The sequence below is a fragment of the Chlorocebus sabaeus genome, chromosome 3, assembly GCF_047675955.1.
Source record: "Chlorocebus sabaeus isolate Y175 chromosome 3, mChlSab1.0.hap1, whole genome shotgun sequence".
Taxonomy (NCBI): Eukaryota; Metazoa; Chordata; class Mammalia; order Primates; family Cercopithecidae; genus Chlorocebus; species Chlorocebus sabaeus.
In genome coordinates this window covers 19,683,728-19,704,076 of record NC_132906.1, presented here as the reverse complement: position 1 = coordinate 19,704,076, position 20,349 = coordinate 19,683,728, and the positions used below count along the sequence as shown (strand labels likewise).

The following is a 20,349-nucleotide window of genomic DNA, read 5'->3' as shown; positions in this document are numbered from 1 at the left end:
GGGACATAATAGGTTCTTGAATCTTTGTTGATATAATGAAATTGAATTAGACAGATTCTACAGCAAATAATGAGACCACAAAAATAATTTTATATGACTGCAAATCAGAAGGTTTTTCTGATACCTTTGAACCAGCAGGTATCTATTAAGTAATGTCAGCCTGGTTTCCATTTGTGACATGTGCACAATGTGGTACTAGTGGTGACATTAAAATTCTACAACAGATGATCCATAATTAGAATTAGTTCTGACGACGCCTTAGCCAGGAAGCCCTCATTAAGTGCTAACGTCTGGTTTAGTCCCCTTCATTTATGCCCCCATGGCACACTGGCACTGCCCCATCACATATTGTAATCATGTATATGTGTTTGCCACCAGACTGGGCCACTTGAGACCTGAAGCTATGTTTTTTTTTTCTTCCTTGTCTCCCCAGCAACTAGCAGAGTGTCTAGCAAAATGTTAAATGTTGAAAGCTTGAATGAGCCGCAGACTCCCACCAGACCCTAATGACTTCCATGACTAGAGAATAATTTAGAAGAGTCTTCTCTTCTTTATAATTGTGATTCTTCATTTCTATTTTCTTTATAATTATTATTAAGGGTCAGAATTTCTTACCTCAACTTGTAGCAGTGCCCACTGACGAAGCCTCTAGGCCTCTAAAGTAATGGAGTCAAAGGTCATGAGGTCTACCATCCTTGGTCAATAACTAGATCATTATTATCTTGTTTTGCTAGAGTTCCATGATTTAACTTTCTGCTTTGGAAATAATAGAAAAAGGCCCATTTTCTCCATACAGGACAGGTTACAAAAATGTATGTTTTGTCTGACACACATGATACGTATTTTTTAAGACAGAGTCTTTCTCTGTCATCCCGGCTGGAGTGCAGTGGTGTGACCTCGGCTCACTGCACCCTCCACCTCCTGGGTTCAAGCAATTCTCCTGCCTCAGCCTCCCGAGTAGCTAGGGGTACAGACGTGCACCACTATGCTTGTATAATTTTTGTATTTTTAGTAGAGATGGGGTTTCACCATGTTGGCCAGGCTGATCTCGAACTTCTGACCTCAAGTGATCTGCCTGCCTTGGCCTCCCAAAGTGCTGGGATTACAGGTGTGAGCCACCACACCCGGCCATGATATGTATTTTAAAGTACTGTTGTACTAAGCCAGGCACAGTGGCACGCACCTGTAATCTCAGTTACCTGGAAGGCTGAAGCAGGAAGATTGCTTGAGTCCAGGAGTTTGAGATTGTAGTGCGCCGTGATCGCATCTGAGAATAGCTGCTGGCACTCCAGCCTGGGCAACATAGTGAGTCCTCATCTCTCTGAAAAAAGAAAAAACAACAACGTGAACTGAGTATGAATGTATCAAGAGGTTTTAAGAATTCTTATTTCTGACTTCTCTTGGATAATATGGAAGTTGTAGCTGTGCTGGACCAGGTCACAGTATGCTGAGTTACAGCTGCCACCTTTAGACAGGAAATGCTCACTCCAGTTTGTTCCAAAACTTACCTTATTTGGGTTTATATTTAATTAGCTAGTCCCTTTTTAAACCTGTTTGATTAATCACTGATTTATATAATTATAGACCTTCAAATAACGAGCTTTGTAAATGTGGGTTTCTATATTAAGCATATTTTTGTTACTACTGTTAATAGATTGATTTGTTTAGAGATTAAATGTTTTAAGCTATTTTACCTTAAAAAACACACACACACAAGGTTTTGGGAGGAACGATTATATTACTTTTCACATTAGGCTTTTTGGAAATGCTTAGCAAATACTTGTTAATTGACATTCTCCAAATATTCTAAATGTTCCCTTGTATAATCCCTTGCATTTGCAATTGAAATAAAACTTAGTAGCCAAAGAGGAACATGGCTACTTAGAAGTTTCTCTGTAAATATTTAAAAACTTTATCATTATTTCTGTTTCTGGCTTTTAGGCCTAAATAAACAAGATGAAAAGCAGTTACAAGAACTTGCACTGGAAGAAAGGCAAACCATTGATCAAAAAATCAACATGTTGTACAATGAGGTAGGTTTTCAGAGGTAGACTACTTTCAGTAGTGCTGTATAAAGGAGTTCTATTTTTGCTAGACTCTGCTTTGGTGCTCAAAATGGTTTCCAAACACTATTTTAAGTGTTCTCTTATGATAAGTGATCAAGCTGGTCTCCTATAATTTGCTGCAGAATGAGAATGAAGAAATTATGGTGTCACATAATAAAACAAAGATTCCCAGGGTAAAAAAAAAAAAAGAAAAATTCAAAGTTGAGTCTGTTAACTTGTTAAGCAAGAGCATACATGCTGGTAAAGAAATTTAGTTCACCACAGGGACGAGTCAGAGGGTTTTAAGAGTGAGAAGTGGAGGAGGAGTTCATGGTGACTGTTAATTAAGGATTGGAAATTTGCACTCTGGATAGAATGGAATGAATCCAAAGGTGTAGAAATAGTTGGTTAACACACATCTTTGGTTAGGTCTAGTAAGGGTGTGGTATACTGGAGCCTCTCAGGATTCATGATACTGTATCAGCATCAGCTGCTATCTCCTAGACATGGAAATGGAAGATTTCCCTTCCATAGTGGTCTCTTTTCCTTCTTGCTTAATGGATGGTTTGTCTACAAAGACAATGAAGAACACACTAAGGTATAGCATGTTTCCCTCTGTCACATTTGCCATCTTCCTACCTTCAGTCTTTCTTACTCTGGGAATCCAAGAGACGGGCTTTTTGAAAAGTTAAGGGGGAGGTTACATGGGATATCAGTTATTTTTATTACGAATTGAACCAGTTAATCAAAGGTAGAAGATGTCTGACTCTTAGTCTGATGTTCTCTCACATAGACTATATCATTTCTAGCAGAGGTAGGCATATTGAGGAATTTCAGAAATTGGCAGTAGGGAGAATCACGACACATAGGTACTTTTAGTTTGATTTGAAAAACTTTTTAGTAATAGTGAAATTACTTCCCTTTTCTTCCTAAGAGGAAAATTGGTTACTTTCTTTATTAGGAAGCCCTTTTTTTTTCTGGTCACAGCTGAGAAACTCATTTTGAGCCTTATCTTGGGAACCCTCAACATAGTCTTTAATTAGAGCGACTCTGCTGAGAAGGCACAGCATGGCTGGTGTCTGCTGTCAGTTACAGCAGGAGATAATATGAAATCATTTCTCAAATTGAAGACTTTGAAAGCCTTGCTTCATTCATTAGATGAAAGAAGCTGCTGTTCAGAACTAATTATAAGAGCCAGAATCTGAAGAAAATTGAATGGAACACCCTGGACTTTGATCTGAACTTCTGCATTCTAGAAAATTAAGATAATCTGATAACAGTGCAGAAAATATACTGACAAGTAACTCCATTGTTAACCTGAATTGATCACCTGTTTTAGGTCTAATTAGTTCTACTTATTATAGCATTTTTGGAATACCCTATTTGGGATACTGTATGATTTTGCCAATTATTGATTTTTTCAATGTTTTGGGGGCCTTTATTTAAATTCAGTAATAGTATACCGGGGAAAATATACACACAAATGCTGCTTTTTTTCCCAGCTTTTCCAGAGCCTTCTGCCAAAGGAGAAATATGACAAAAATGATGTTATTTTAGAGGTGACAGCTGGAAGAACTACTGGAGGTCAGTAAACTTATTTTATTATTTAAATGATCTAAAAAGTCCTTGAATTTTACCTTATCTGATAACACTAACTTTAAAAGTCCATTAAATGTATTTAAATTTGCAAATAGTTATTCTTTGTTTCCTAAAGGACTTAGTCTTAAGGATGGCTTTCTGAAATTTGTTCTGACTAAATATTTTTCATATTTTCTTTTAGGTGACATCTGCCAACAATTTACCCGAGAAATATTTGACATGTACCAGAATTATTCGTGCTATAAACACTGGCAATTTGAACTTCTGAATTATACACCAGCAGATTATGGTAGGCATATTGAGGAATTTGCCCGTAGCAGATACTGAAAATTATTTTACCTCTGATCTTGATTAGAACCATATTGTCCCTTTTTTTTTTAAAACTTTTGGTGTATATCTACTAAACACTGTGACATAGGCTCATCAATCACAGTGGCTTACTATTATAGTAGAGTTGTTAGCTGGGAGAAGAGAGTGGAAATGAGGGAGGCGTTTGCTTAGGGAGAAATATGTGAATTAGAGAAAATTCCCCTGAGGAACTTAGATACGTATCTTGCCTCAAAATCATTTTTCTCTGTTATTGAAAGCAAAGGTATATTAAGGTTTTTACTTTAAATAACTTTATTTATAAAATAATATAAGTATTACTAATTAGACTAAGTGGCTAATGTGTTTGATTTTTATGAGAATGCAGAAAAAGTTAATCATTTGTCTTTATTTTCAAGAAACTTCTGTTCTCTTTTGGCTGATAAAAATTTATACAACGGCTGGACACTATGGCTTATGCCTATAATCCCAGCACTCTGGGAGGCCGAGGTGGGTGGATCACCTGAGGTCAGGAGTTTGAGACCAGCCTGGCCAACATGGCAAAACCTTGTCTGTACTAAAAATACAAAAATTAATTGGGCATGGTGGCATGTACCTGTAATCCCAACTACTCGGGAGGCTGAGGCAGGAGAATTGCTTGAACCCGGGAGGGGGAGGTTGCAATGAGCCGAGATCACCCCAGTGCACTCCTGCCTGGGCAACAGAGCGAGACTGTCTCAAAAAATAATAATAATAATAATACAACGTAGGCAAACAGTGCAGTTCTTTACCTTTAAATACTCAAGGATATTGATTCAAAACATGTGATGATAATTCTCTCATTTGTCCCATTCTTTTAATCCTTTGAAAGTTTTCCTCTGCTTGGTTACGCAGTGATACATTGTAGTAGACAGAGGAGTCATCAATAATAAACCACAAACTATCAAAGTAGGGAGAGAAGATTCATGTAAGTTGAACAGTAAAGGGAAATAAGAACCAGTATACAGCCTAAGGAAGTTGTACTTGGTACAGATTTCAGATACAACCAGTGGTCAGGAAAGGGGGTTATCCGTGAGTGCAGAGGGAAGAAACAACCTGAGCAGCAGGCTGCTGGTGGGAGAGGTCTTGATGTGTCGGGGAGGGAGTGGGGAGGCCAGTTTACCCATAGCTTGTCAGGGAAGTAATCTCTGAAGTAGGTTTGAGTGGATCGATTTTGAACAGCTTTGACTGATGGGCAGTAGGAAGCTGTTGAAAATTGTATTAATATGATTTGATAAAATATATTTTAAGGAGATTATTTTGACAATAGTGATGGATGGATGGATGGATGCATGGATGCATGGATGGAAAGGCTAGATTTAGTGCAGACTGCAAAGAGGTTATTACAGTAATCCAGATATGACTAAGAGTTAGAATGGGAAGTAGAATTATCTGTCAGAGACCTTCAAAGGATGAATAGGCATAATTTGCTAAGTAACTAGATGTGAGAGGAACTGTTGCTTATCCAGTATGTCCTGTGTGCACAACTTCACATCCTTGTGAAATAGGTATTACTAATCTCATTTTACAGATGAGAATCTAGGCTCAGAGAGTAAGTAACTAATCCAGGACCACACAATAAGTAATGGCAATCCTGGGATTAAATTTTAGTCTGTTTGATCCAGAGCTGCACTACATGCCATGATTCTATTCTGACACAAAGGAGATGAGCCACAGGGAGTCGAATCTTTCTAGCTGAGAAGACTGTGATACTCATTCATGCCGTTGAATGGAATAGAAGTTGGAAGGCAGAAACCATTTGGAAAGAATAATGATGAATGGTTTTTAAATTATTAAGTTTGAGGTTATAGTGAGCATCCACTTAGAAATAGTCAGTAAATAGGCTGGGCACAGTGGCTCACACCTGTAATCCCAGCACTTTGGGAGACTGAGTTCAAGACCAGCCTGACCAACATGGTAAAACCCCGTCTCTACTAAAGATATAAAAATTACCTGTAATCTCAGCTACTCGGGAGGCTGAGGCACGAGAATCATTTGAACCCGGGAGGCGCAGGTTGCAGTGAGTTGAGATTGCACCAGTGCACTCCAACCTGAGCAATAGAGTGAGACTCAGTCTCAAAAAAAAAAAAAGAAAGAAATATTCGGAGTAAATATTAAAGTTGAGTAACCAGATCTTTGGTGAGAGAACAGAACTCAGGCAAACTATTTGATACCTGTTAACTCAGAGACAATGTCTGATACTGAGAGAATAAGTGAGGGAGAGTCTGTAGAGAGAGAGCGTTCAGGGCAACAAGCTTTGGAGAATGGCCACGTTTAGAAGGATAGACCAGTTAGCAAAATAAAAGGAGGATTCAAGATAAGCAGAAAAAGGATGAGGACAGTAAAATATTATGGAAGCAAAAGAGGAGAGAGTTTCAAGGAGAATGTAAGAAGAAACAGCAGCATTGTGAAAAGGAGAGTAGTGGAAAATATCGTGAGTGAACTCTGATAGGTGTATTTTGAATGAGACTTTCAAGAATAAAAGGGAGATGACCTCAATAACAGGAAGAGAGATTTTGTTCCAGGTTTGTAGAGCAGCCTAAACAATGGTTGGGAAAACTTGCCTTTAGATACACTAACTCACTGGCAAAATAAAAATATTTTGAAAAGTTAAAAACCTCCTTTTTTTAAAAAAAAAGAAACATTACAAATATTTTACTCATATACCTTTAAAATTAAAGACTAAGGGCTGGGCTTGATTGAGCCCAGGAGGTTTGATTGAGCCCAGGAGGTCGAGGCTGCAGTGAGCCACGATTGTGCCACTGCACTCCAGCCTGGGCAACAGAGCTAGACCCTGTCCTGAAAGAAGTGGGGAGAGGGGATAGTAAATGGAAGCAAACAGTCATGTTCCAGAGTGGCAGTGGGAAAAGAAATGACCTCCTGACCTGGTGATCCACCCACCTCGGCCTGCCAAAGTACTGGGATTACAGGCGTAAGCCACCACGCCCGGCCTAAAAAAATGATTTCTTTATTAGAAGCAGTTAGGAGAAGAAAATGATGTGGATAAAGAAAGGGCAAAAAGCACCTACCTTATATACATGTTAAATTACATGTGTGTGCACACAGATATATTTTTTTAATGTTTAATTGAAATGGAGAGGAACTCATAGATAACCATAGAGATTCACATAGCACTAAAAGCTAAAGTTGAAAGTTTCATGTACAAATTCATACGTTAAGTGACTTTCAAAGTCATATCATTTTATGGCAGTAGGTACAGATAGAGACAATATTTAACCATTGCAGAAATAGTTCAAACTAAATGATCACAAGATAGTCTATGGAAGCAGTGGAGGGTAATGGTTCTAGATATGTAGTGTAGGTCTGACACTATCGATCTGTAAACCTGGTATCTAATGAATTGAAATATTTTCCACATTAAAGGGATTCTATGAAATATATTGCATGATCTCCCCAGCCCTCGACGGATGAATGTTTATAATTATGTTTTGGTATTCTCTACTCACGAGTTGAATTTGGGGAGGGGTGGCTTACTGGAATGTAATTGTGAATTTTATGTGTCCAGATGACTCACGTTTCACCACAACTGTGAGAAACATATTTGTGGGGAGCCCCAGCATCCTTCAGGATCTCTGTGACCACTCTTCTCTCTAGGTCACACCATACAGTGGGGACTTTGGTCACTGAATTGGGAAACCTAAATGTAGTAGGAGTAATTCGATCCCAGGGTGGCAGGGGCCAACTGGTGGTACCCCACTGCCAAATGCCAAGTAGTAGGCGTAATTACCGTGCCAGACAGCAGAGTCAAAATAGCAAGCAGAGACCGGGCGCAGTGGCTCACGCCTGTAATCTCAGCACTTTGGGAGACTGAGATGGGTGGATCACCTGAGGTCAGGAGTTCGAGACCATCCTGGCCAACATGGCGAAACCCCGTCTCTACTAAAACTACAAAAATTAGCCAAGTGTAGCGCGTGGCTGTACCCTCAGCTACTCAGGAGGCTGAGGCAGGAGAATCACTTGAACCCGGGAGGTGGAGGTTGCAGTGAGCCGAGATTGCTCCACTGCAGTCCTGTCTGGGCGACAGAGCAAGACTCCGTCAAAAGAAAAAAAAAAAAAAGCAAGCAGAATAGTCTCACTTTTGCAGACTTACAGCATTGATCATGGTGTTCCTAGAAGTGAAATAGATAGGAAGCCTACTACTTGATCTGTATAAGAGAAGATTTCTAGGTCAAGTAAACAGAAATCTATCCTGAATCATAAAAACCGAGAATCACAGCTGCTCAACCAGTTTCCAGACTTGAGCCAATTTCCAGACCCAGAATACCTTGAGTGAAGGCAAGTGTGTAGGTCCCCTTGAGGAAAATCCCCAGGATACTGCCAAAACTTTTCCCCAGCCTCCTCAAAGGGGTTTATAGCCTTTTAATACAGTAACTATACTTTGGAGAAAAGAAAGTAATCAGAACTTTTGAGGACTTCTAATCACTATCTGTAAGCCAACACTAATTCTAGGACATTCAAAAATGTCACTGTGATCTACTAGTCAGGATAGGGGCTTGTGTGGAGGTCAGGTGATCAATGAGTTTTAGCTCATGCCCATCTTATAGTGGGCCCAGTGTGAAAATAACCAATCCTGTGGTTACTTTCCCAGTTCCAGAATGCAAAATTGGAATAGACATACTCAGCAGCTGGTAGAATCCCCACACTGGTTCCCTGACCTATGGAGCAAAGGCTATTATGGTGGGAAAGACCAAGCGGAAGCCACCAGAACTGCCTCTAGGAAAATAGCAAACTAAAAGCAATACTGCAGTTCTGGAGGGATTGTGGAGATTAGTGCTGCCACCAAGGACCTGAAAAATGCAGGGGTGGTGATTTCCGCCACATCCCCATTTAGCTCCCCTGTTTGGCCTGTACAGAAGACAGGTGGATCCTGGAGAAATGATGGATTATTGAAAGCTTAAACAGGCAGTGAATCCAACGGCAGCTGCTATACCAGATGTGGTTTCATCACTTGAGCAAAGTAACATATTCCCTGGTACCTGGTATACAGCTGTTGATGTGGCAAATGCCTTTTTCTCCATCCCTGTCAGTAAAAGCCACCAGAAGCAGTTTGTTTTCATCCGGCAAGGCCACAATACACCTTCATTGTCCTCCTTTAGGGTATATCAGCTGTCTAGCCCTGTGTCACAGTTTATCTCACAGGGAGCTTGACAGCCTTTCTCTTCCACAAGATTTCACACTGATCCAGGAAAGCCAATGGCATAGTTCCAGTTACGACTGATACCTCTCGACAGCTAAATGTCAACACTGTACTAAATGTTCTGCATGTATTCATCTCGGTTATGCCTCACAAAAACCCTTGGAGAGTAAAATTTCAAGGCTATGTTGTATGCCTGCATATACCTTGAGGCGCTACTCATATACTCTTCAGTGTGAATGTTTCCCCCTTCAGGTGTGCAGTGCTGTAGCACTACTTATATATTATTATTATTCACATAAGGAAACCAAAGCGTGGAACTAACTTGCCTGTGGGCAGACAGCTAGGAAGAAGAGAAGCTTGAATTTTGAACTCAGGTAGCCTAAGACTGGCTGTTTCAATCTATACCAAATAAGTCACAGTCTTCTCTTATAATATTCAAGTATTTGCACATGACGTGAAGTAAAGGGGATGGAGGAGTAATTTTATTAAAGTACAGTGTGAATGTGAGATGGGGAATTTAAATTTGTTGTGGCATCACTCTGTTTTAGTTCCTGGATAATCTTTCATTATATGTCCATCCTACCACGCTGAGTATGAATGTTAAACGATTTGATTTTTCGTATCATCTGTCCCCTAAATGCATGTCAGCTTCTTTATTTGGTATGAAGATTATTATCCAGTAATATGTTTTATTGCTGGAGGAAGATCAGCTATGATGGACTTACCTAAGAGACAGTATGCCAGTCTCTTATAAGACACCTTCCTACGGCATTTTCAAGGGTAATCTAAAACTATACTTAATTTTTGTCTAACATGCTGACTTTAGAAACCAAATGGGTTAGGGTTACTATATCGTCATTAGAAATGCATTAGGAAGATGGCAACTGCAGTAGCAGCATAGTTTTCAGTCTCTGTGAATCCCCATGCAAAAACACATATAGCAACTAGATAGCAAGACCAGAAACCCATGGAGAGCATTGACAGCATTCAGTTGCAGGGTATACCCACAAAACCCTAAAACAAACCACCAATTGCCATAGAACCTGCATGGTCTAAGCATCTGTGCAGGAGGAAGAAGGAAGCAATGGGGTGGCATCTGCCAGATCTGAAAACTGGAGAACCCCTTCATAACTCATAGTTATTCTCTGGAATTTGGGAGCCAGTTGTGAACATGAGCTGGAGCTGGGAGGAGTTTTACACTCTCCAGTAATGAGTGAGGGTTCAGGCTTTAGGTAAGGAGATTGAAAGAGGCCAGAGCAGTGTAGCCCCCATGACCTCTCAAAACAGATCCACTAGGGCGCCTTTCTAAAACAGGCCTCCACACTGAGGAGGGACTGCTCCAAACAGATCCACTAGGGCGCCTTTCTAAAACAGGCCTCCACACTGAGGAGGGACTGCTCCAAACAGATCCACTAGGGCGCCTTTCTAAAACAGGCCCCCACACTGAGGAGGGACTGCTCCAAACAGATCCACTAGGGGCGCCTTTCTAAAACAGGCCCCCACACTGAGGAGGGACTGCTCCAAACAGATCCACTAGGGCGCCTTTCCAAAACAGGCCCCCACACTGAGGAGGGACTGCTGGGAGGACACTCAAAGTTGAGCAGGACAGGGATAAAGAGGGAGGAAGGGAAAAGAAGATCTAATCCAATGTCAGGGAGAACAGCCAGGAAGTCCCAGAAAGCAGGCTGCTGTTTACTTGAACATTACACAAAGTCACAGAAAAGAGAGCTCTGTGAAGTTAGAAGAGCCTTCCTGGACTCATTCTAAAACGTATGGAAAAGTAATCTCACATAAAAATAAACCACAGAAAAGTATTAAGGTCAAATTCCATACAAAGTTTTATAAGAAACAAGAGAATAAGGAGTAGAATAATATCCCTACAGACAATGAAAGCACATTAGAAAGATATGACTACAAAATAGGTCAAAACTATAATCTACTATTTCAAAATAAGTTAAGAGGCTGAGCACGGTGGCTCACACCTATATTCCCCAGCAGTTTGGGAGGCCAAGGTGGGAGGATCACTTGAGCCCAGGAGTTTGAGACCAGCCTGGGTCCCACATGGTGAGATCTTGTCTCTACAAAAAATTTTAAAAATTAGCTGAGCATGGTGGTACACGTCTGTAGTCCCAGCTGCTCCATTGGCTGAGGTGGGATGGCTTGAGCCCAGGAGGTCAACACTGAAGTGAGCTGAGATTGTGCCACTGCACTGCAGCCCAGACAACAGAGTGAGACCATGTCCTCAAAAAAAAAAAAAAAAAAAAATGAAGTGTCAAAGAATCTGGCAAATCAGGAGTAGAAATGACAGACTCAGGAAATAATTAGAAAGCAAAGAAAAATCATTTTAGATATGAATAAATCAGAAGAAACATTTGAGCAGATAAACAGAACATTTAATGCCTTAAGAAAATAGTAGTCAAAAAGGAAAATTTTTTTGAAATCAAGAAGAAATGAAGACATAATAAAGGAGTGAAGAAAAATGACAAATACTGTTGACAGGCAAAAAGATTGATTAGATGATAAAAGAGCAGATACTATATTAGTTATTTATTGCTGTGTAACAAATTACCCAAAGCTTAGCAACTTCAAGGCAACAAACATTTTTCATCTCACAATTTATGCGGGTCAGGAATCAGTTGCTTTTTTGAGTGGCACAGGGTCTCTCATGAGGTTGCAGTTGAGCTGTTGGGTGGGGTTCTTGTCATCTCAACACAAGACTGGGGCTTCAGGGCCTGCTTCTAAGCTCACTCACGTGGTTGTAAGCAGATACCAGCTTTTCACCATGAGGGCCTCTCCATAGGGCTATTTCCGACTTAGCAACCTGTTTCTCCCAAGTGAGTGATGCAAGATGGAGGCCATGGTTCTTTATAATCTAACCTCGGAAGGTGACTTAGTATCACCTCTGCCATACCATATGCGTTGATCATACAGACCAGCTGGGAGGGAACTGTAAGGGTATGAATACCAGCAGGCAGGGATCCTGGGGGGCCACCCTTGAGGCTGCCTATGATAAATACATCTATATTTCCAGAGAACTCTTCTGAAATAGAAATAAAAGATTTGAGGCTGGGCACAGTGGCTCAAGCCTGTAATCCCAGCACTTTGGGAGGCCGAGACGGGCGGATCACGAGGTCAGGAGATCGAGACCATCCTGGCTAACATGGTGAAACCCCGTCTCTACTAAAAAATACAAAAAACTAGCCGGGTGAGGTGGCGGGCACCTGTAGTCCCAGCTACTCGGGAGGCTGAGGCAGGAGAATGGCGCAAACCCGGGAGGCGGAGCTTGCAGTGAGCTGAGATCCGGCCACTGCACTCCAGCCTGGGCGACAGAGCAAGACTCCGTCTCAAAAAAAAAAAAAAAAAAAAGAAAAGATTTGAAACCATGTGCACATCTGAAAATATCCAGCTAGAACAACCAACACTAAGCCATCGGCTAATAAAATGTTTGGACTTACAAAAAAGGGAAAAGATCCATTAGACATGTGGGAACAAAGACCCTGAGACTTATAAGGGAAGGATTAGATTTCCTTCAGACTTTTCAGTAACAGCACTTTGTGCTAGAGAGAGATAGAGTTCACTGAAAGAAAGAAAGAAAGTTGAGTTAAGGATTTTATAATCAGCAAAACTGACTTATAAATGTGAAGGGAGCAAATTGTTATCATTATGCAAGAATTCAGGAAATACTCTTCCCATGGTCCCTTTTTGTGGAATCTACTAGAAACAAGCTTCAGACAACTAAAATGAGAGACAGCAAAATATGGAGTGGGGGTGAGCATGAAATATTCAGTTAGATGAAGAACTGGGACTAATTGAGGGCTAAGGAGAATGAATTTGTTACATAAGGACTGTATGATCTGACAGTGTAGATATAGTACAATCATTTGAAAAATGGGAGGCAAATGGCAAGAGCATATGCAAAAAAGTTTTAATGTTTGTAGTAATTGTATTAGTAGAACTAGTATGAGTATTCTGAGACTGTTAGGTGTGTAGCGTAATATAAAAACAGATGAGTAATTGTGGAATATTTTAATTCTAATGCTCTCTCTTTGAGAACCAAGATTCTTGGTATGGGAAGAAACACAATAAAAATGTAATAGAAAAGAGGTTGAGTTTAACTTGGAAGTGTCAGTTGTAAAAACTCTGAAAGGTCTGAGATTTTACCCTACTTGCACGCTGACAAGGTAGCCTGCTGCTGTTTCATGGGTCAGCAGTGAAGGACAGTTTATTACTCAGGGTTATTGCAATAGCCAGAGTATCAGCATTTTTGTGCCAGTTCCCTGAGCCTAGAGTCCCACAGGGCAACAACGAAGAAGACCAGATGATATCTGCCCACACGGTAGGTTGCATTATAGGAGAAGAGCACTGAACTTAAGGAAATTGAGTCTTTTTATTTTTTTTTTTTTTGAGGCGGGGTCTCACACTGTCTCCCAGGCTGGAGGGCAGTGGCATCATCACAGCTCGCTGCAGCCTCAACTGGACTCAAGCCATCTTCCCACGTCAGCCTCCCATGTAGCTGGGACTACAGGCATACGCCACCACGCCTGGCTAAGTTTTTAATTTTTATTTGTATTTAATTTTTTTTATTTATTTATTTTGAGATGGAGTCTCGCTCTGTCACCCAGTCTGGAATGCAGTGGCACGATCTTGGCTCACTGCAACCTCCGCCTCTCAGGTTCAAGCGATTCTTCTGCCTCAGCATCCCGAGTAGCTGGGACTACAGGCGCACGCCACCACGCCCAGCTAATTATTGTATTTTTAGTAGAGACGGGGTTTCATCCTGTTGGTTAGGCTGGTCTTGAACTCCTGACCTCGTGATCCGCCCATCTCGGCCTCCCAAAGTGCTGGGACTACAGGCGTGAGCCACAGCGCCGGCCATAATTTTTGTATTTATTGTAGAGATGAAGTTTGACTGTGTTGCCCAGGATGGTCTTGAACTCCTGGGCTCCCGCTGTCTGCCCACCTCAGCTTTGCAAAGTGCCAGGATTACAGGCATGAACCACTGCGCCCAGCCATTTTTTTAATGGGCAGTAGGCATGCCTGCACATTGCTCTAGAAAGAGACACTATCTCTGTCTTCCAAGGCTGTGGAAACCTATCCTTTGCTCAGGAGGGACACATTATTTCCAAGGCTGTTCACTGCACAAACCACCTTTAAAAGATATTTTAGAGCGAAATAGCCAGCAATGCTTCATTTGTAAGATGTGCAGGAACACAAGAGACCCATGGAAAATTGTGTCTCAACATCACATGAACTCATGAGGTTATTTCCTATCTCTGGCCACTGAAAAGGCTTAGAAATAACCAAATCCAGTAGTAGTGGACAACCCTAGCCTGGTTCTCTCGAACCAGGACTTCTTGGAGACATGGCTGATTCCAGGTCTAGGGCAAAAAATGTTCAAGATAATCCTGGAATATCTTGTTATGCCATACAAATGGGGCATGTCCCATATAAATGAGGCATGTCAAAAGAATTCAGAAGTCAATTTGAAGAGGCTCTATGGGCCAAAGATGGGACTAGTTGAGCTTTAATAATAACTGTACTTGGTTTAAACATGCTACATGTGTTTCAATCCTTGAGTTCATAATGATAATTTAAACTTTTAATTGGTCATCTTCAGAGGATTAAAATGAACCAGTTCAGTGTATTACAAAAAAAAAAAAATGTTGGTATATTGGTAGAACTGGTAAAAGGGACAGAATCAAACATTTATCTTGCTTTTCCTATGTAATTGTATCACTAGGTAATCAAATGGTAGACAAGGAGAAGTATCTCTTTATTAGTGTATTTTAACTAATAAGTGAGAAAGAAATGATAGAATCAGACTCTCACCATTCAGTGTCAAAGGCTGTCAAGACTAAAAAGAGAGACATCCAGACACCGTACACCTCCTGTAGTCTTGCCAAGGGGCTCAAACTGAGGTCTGATCCAGTGTCTGCATCCAGCTGTCTAATTGCTGCCAATACCGAGGGCAGCAGAACAGGGTGACTTGCACCAAGAATATGCAATCTGCAAAAACAGACTGCTGGAAATTCTACAGATCAGCAGCCCACGTTCAACAGATCATTTGTAGGAAATGAAAGCAATGGATGATAAGCATGTGGACTAATAGACTAAAAAGATACATCAAATATTTTTAAATGGGCAGGACTAAACTGTAGTGCCTAGGGCTACACGTTTAGGTAATGAAATTATGGTAAAGAAAGGAATAAAAGTCAGGATAATGATTACTCATAGGGAAGAGAGAGGATTATGACTGGAAATGGCATTTGGGAGGGCTTGTGGAGTGACTAGAACAGTTCTTTTTCTTGACCCGAGTGGTGGACATTAAACCATATATTCAATTTGTGTGTTTTTCTGTCTTCATATATTATTGTATCATAAAAAAGATTTTTAAAAAAACATTAGATAAGAACAAGTGGCTGGGCATGGTGGCTCACACCTGTAATCCCAGCACTTTGGGACCCTGACGCGGGCAGATCATGAGGTCAGGAGTTCAAGACCAAACTGGCCAACATAGTGAAACCCCGTCTCTACTAAAAATATGAAAAATTAGCCGGGCCTGGTGGCGGGCGCCTGTAATCCTAGCCACTGAAGAGACTGAGGCAGGAGAATCGCTTGAGCACACAAGGCAGAGGTTGCAGCGAGCCGAGATCGAGCCATTGCACACCAGCCCTGGCAACAGTGCAAGACTCTGTCTCAAAAAAAAAAAAAAAAACAAGCTAGCCTAGGCGTTAAGATTCTTTTGTGATACTCTTCCCACTCCACAGATAAGCAAGAGCTGACTTTCAATAAATTCTTGAAAACTTGGGAGGATCTGTAGAGTTATTAAACATTATAAAATTATTCTACTATTGAGCATTTTTTAATATATGATACCGTATTAGCCTAAGAATACACAGGGTAGTTCAATGCAGAAAACGTCCCAGTATTATTTTTTGTTCTAATAGTATTTTTCCCTTATTATAAAAATAAAACTTGTGCCGGGCGCGGTGGCTCAAGCCTGTAATCCCAGCACTTTGGGAGGCCGAGACGGGCGGATCACGAGGTCAGGAGATCAAGACCATCCTGGCTAACACAGTGAAACCCCGTCTCTACTAAAAAATACAAAAAACTAGCCGGGCGAGGTGGCGGGCGCCTGTAGTCCCAGCTACTCGGGAGGCTGAGGCAGGAGAATGGCGTAAATCCGGGAGACGGAGCTTGCAGTGAGCTGAGATCTGGCCACTGCACTCCAGCCTGGGCCACAGAGCGAGACTCCGCCTCAAAAAAAATAAAAATAAAAAAAAATAAAACTTGTTCATTATAGAAAATTTGGAAATAAGAAAATGTATTATTCTATTCCCCAGACATAACCAAACAATATTTTGGTATGTTTCCTATTGTTGCATCACTAGCTCCTATAATTAATTAATTAAATTTTGGTATGTTTCCTTTTATATTTTAATACATTTACATTGGGAAACTAGTTTTGTTTATACTTTATGTCTTCCTTTCTTCTTCTTCTCAGAGGCCGTTGTTCTCCCATGCTTTATGTTCTCATCTCAGGCTCTGTACTCACATTCAGGCCTTCGATTAAGGACATTTAGGATCCTGATCTGTTTCAAAGGAGAATTCATTACTATTTCTGGACTGTTGTTCCCCTAGGTGGACTACATCATGCCGCCGCCCGAATTTCTGGTGACAGTGTCTATAAGCATTTGAAGTATGAGGGTGGGATTCACCGAGTTCAGCGTATCCCCGAGGTGGGCCTGTCCTCAAGGATGCAGCGCATTCACACAGGAACGATGTCGGTTATTGTCCTTCCTCAACCAGATGAGGTAACCTCAGCAGGAGGCATGGGAAACTCACTCCATGTCAGCGGGTATTGTGCTAGGAAGCCTTAGCTTCTAGGAAAATCTGTCCTTTGTTTTGTTTTGTTTTTGAGACGGAGTCTCACTCTGTCGCCCAGGTTGGTGGTACGATCTCAGCTCATTGCAACCTCCACCTCCCTTGTTCAAGCAATTCTCCTGCCTCAGCCTCCTGAGTAGCTGGGATTACATGCACATGCCACCACGCCTGGCTAATTTTTTTGTATTTTTAATAGAGACAGGGTTTCACTATGTTGGCCAGACTGGTCTCGAACTCCTGACCTCGGGCAATCCGCCTGTCTCAGCCTCCCAAAGTGGTGGGATTACAGGTGTGAGCCACCGCTCCCAGCCGAAATCTGTTCTTTTCATGGCTACAGATTGGACTTGATAGTCTCTAACGGGAAATCTTTAATTCTCCCCCAGGCAAAGTTGCCCCTCTTATCACTGACCAAGATGTTTTGTTTGCTTTTAAATAGAAGTCACTAATTTTCAAAAAATGTTCGTTTAATGTTGCTGCCTAAATTTTATCTTAAGAAAGAAAATGAATTCCAGAGATAATATTTCAGGGTCAGTGGTATAATATCAGTATGGGGACCATATATCTATCTTTTTAGTTGAATACAGCCATCTGCTCTATATTTTTCTTTTCCCTAACCTTTTTTTTTAAACATATAGAAAATTGAAAGGATACTATAATGAAATGTTATAACCTTCACCTGAGGTTGGTTGTTTACATTTTCTCACATTTGCTTGATTCCTATGTGTATGTATATACATTTACTTAAATGAACTGTAAAGGATACAGCAGACACCATGAGACCTTACCTTCCAAATCTTTCATATACATCTCCTAGGCATTATCCTATATAAGCACACTACCATTACCTAGGAAAACTAAGCATAATTGTGTAATATCGAATATCTAGTACATTGAACAGTTTCCCTAATCAGCCCCCAATTTTTTTATAGCTGTTTATTTTTGGAGGCAAGGTCTCACTGTGTTGCTCAGGCTGAACTTGAACTCCTGGGTTCAAGGTGATCCTCCTGCCTTAACCTCCTGAGTAGCTAGGACTACAGGTGTGCCACTATACCTGGATATAGTGATTTTTTTTTTTTTAAACCAGGATCCTGTCAAGTTTCACACGTTGCAATTAGTTGCTATATTTCTTTAAGTTTGGAACAGTCTCCTAACTTGTTATTATTATTATTATTTAATGATAATGACTTTTTGAAAAGTCTAGACCATTTGTCTTGAAGAATGTCCCACATTCTGGATTCCTCTGACTGTTCCTCATGGTACTCTTTAACTTGTTCCTTTATCTTCTGTATTATGTTGAAAGTTACATCTACATGTTCCATTCCGTGCAGGTTACATATTTTGAGTGAGAATACTTCATAGTTGTAGTTATAGGCATGTTGCCTCTTATCAGAAGACACATAATGCTAGATTGTCTCATTTTTAGCGTGCCTTAGTTTTAGTAGTTAGTGAAGATGGTGACCATAGAAATATCTCCGTTGTAAAAGTGTATTTCTCCCTTTGCAATTACTAAGTAATTTCTAGGGTACATATATCCTGTTCCCAACTACCTTTCATCCATAGTTTTAACATCCATTGGTGATCCTTGCCTGAATCAGTTCTTTACTTTGGGGTTGCAAGATGGTGATTTTCTAATTCCGTCATTCCTTCCACATTTATTAACTGGCATTCTTCTGTAAAGAACTTTCCTCCCTACTACCTTCTCACCTTCTAGCCCACACTTTCTTGCGTTCTTTTTCTAGTGTATGATTTCATTATAAACTCATATATCAAGTTTCACATATTAACCTCATTATAGACTCATGGATTCATGTTTTAATTCACTTATTTATGGTTACTATTCTTCTTTATGTTCAAATAGTCCCAGATTTGGTCTATAGTAGCCTTTTAGGGTACCCCTTTTGTCCTTTTGAAATGATACTATCATTTGAGTGCATCTATGCTTTTGGACACACTTAGATTCCTAGGCCCATTTTGTACTATCCTGCCTCAGACTTAAGTCAGCCTGGTTCATTTTAGTGCGGAATGTATCCAGAAATCAAGATCTAGATAGTAGGTCTGTTCATTATCGTTAGTGTTGTTACTTCTAGACTCCTTCAGTGGATATAGCCAGGAAATACATGTTTTGAAATCACAGTTTCATATTATTACTACCAATTCAAATTTAACATTACGGAAATTTTTGTCACCCCTCAACTTCTTGCATTTTGTATTTACATCTCTCCATTATACAAAAAATCTTGTTTCATAATCATTTTAATATGTTTATTTGGTTTATTATATACTATATATAAAATAGTTTCAAAATTACAATATCAACATTACTAATAGTAAACTACTGAGTAAGTTTAATATTTTTTCCCTTAGAATATATTCTACCAAGAATGTATAGTCAGGCTGGGTGTGGTGGCTCACGCTGTAATCCCAGCACTTTGGGAGGCCGAGGCAGACAGGATCATTTGAGGTCAGGAGTTCAAGACCAGCCTAGCCAACATGGTGAAACCCTGTCTCTACTAAAAATACAAAAAAATTAGCCAGGTGTGGTGCTGCGTGCCTGTAGTCCCAGCTACTCAGGAGGCTGAGGCAGGAGAATTGCTTGAGCCCGTGAGGCGGAGATTGCAATGAGCTGAGATCAAGCCATTGTGCTCCAGCCTGGGCGACAGAGTGAGACTCTGTTTCGAAAAAAAAAAGAATGCATAGTCAGAGCACTATGCTCAGAGACCATTTGAAATAATCTTTTTCTGTGTGGTTATTATGATAAATATTTTGGTTCATTTATTTCTGTTTTTATTTAATTTTAGGCTTTGATTTTTCTTCTCTCTTTTACTTAATTTTATTTTCATATATTAAACATTTACATGGTTAAAAAATCAAAACCATAGAGTTGTCTTGCTTCCATCCTTATTTCTTCTGCCCCGTTCCCACTTACCCTGTTTTTATTTTCATTTTTTTTTTTTCTTTTTTTTTTTGAGACGGATTCTCACTCAGTCACCCAGGCTAGAGTGCAGTGGCCCTATCTTGGCTTACTGCAACCTCTACCTCCCAGGCTCAAGTGATTTTCCCACCTTAGCCTTTTGAGTAGCTGGGACTATACAGGTGTGTGCCACAATGCCCGGCTAATTTTTATATTTTTTGTAGAGACGAGGTTTTGCCATGTTGCTCAGGCTGGTCTTGAACCTCCTAAGCTCAAGTGATCTGCTTGCCTTGGCCTCCCACAGTGCTGAGATTACAGGCGTGAGCCACAGTGCTGGGCCCTGTTTTCATATTCTTGAAAATTAAACTCATTTAGTGGCATCTCACTATTCTAAAAGTACAAGATTA

At 40.5% G+C, this 20,349-nt stretch overlaps 2 protein-coding genes across 12 annotated transcripts in view; one reads left to right on the top strand and one right to left on the bottom strand.

Annotated features, from left to right (window-relative positions):
* LOC140710878 (uncharacterized) overlaps positions 1-20,349 on the bottom strand; it is a 152,070-nt gene that overhangs the window by 27,006 nt on the left and 104,715 nt on the right. The window lies entirely within an intron of this gene.
* Positions 1-20,349, top strand: part of MTRF1 (mitochondrial translation release factor 1) — an 88,247-nt gene that overhangs the window by 46,958 nt on the left and 20,940 nt on the right. For all 7 annotated transcript variants that reach the window (XM_073013688.1, XM_037986764.2, XM_073013683.1 and 4 more), the window contains 4 exons: positions 1,942-2,033; positions 3,548-3,629; positions 3,826-3,933; positions 16,789-16,961. In XM_073013688.1, coding sequence (XP_072869789.1) covers positions 1,942-2,033; positions 3,548-3,629; positions 3,826-3,933; positions 16,789-16,961 — 455 coding nt within the window. The remainder of the gene's footprint in view (positions 1-1,941; positions 2,034-3,547; positions 3,630-3,825; positions 3,934-16,788; positions 16,962-20,349) is intronic.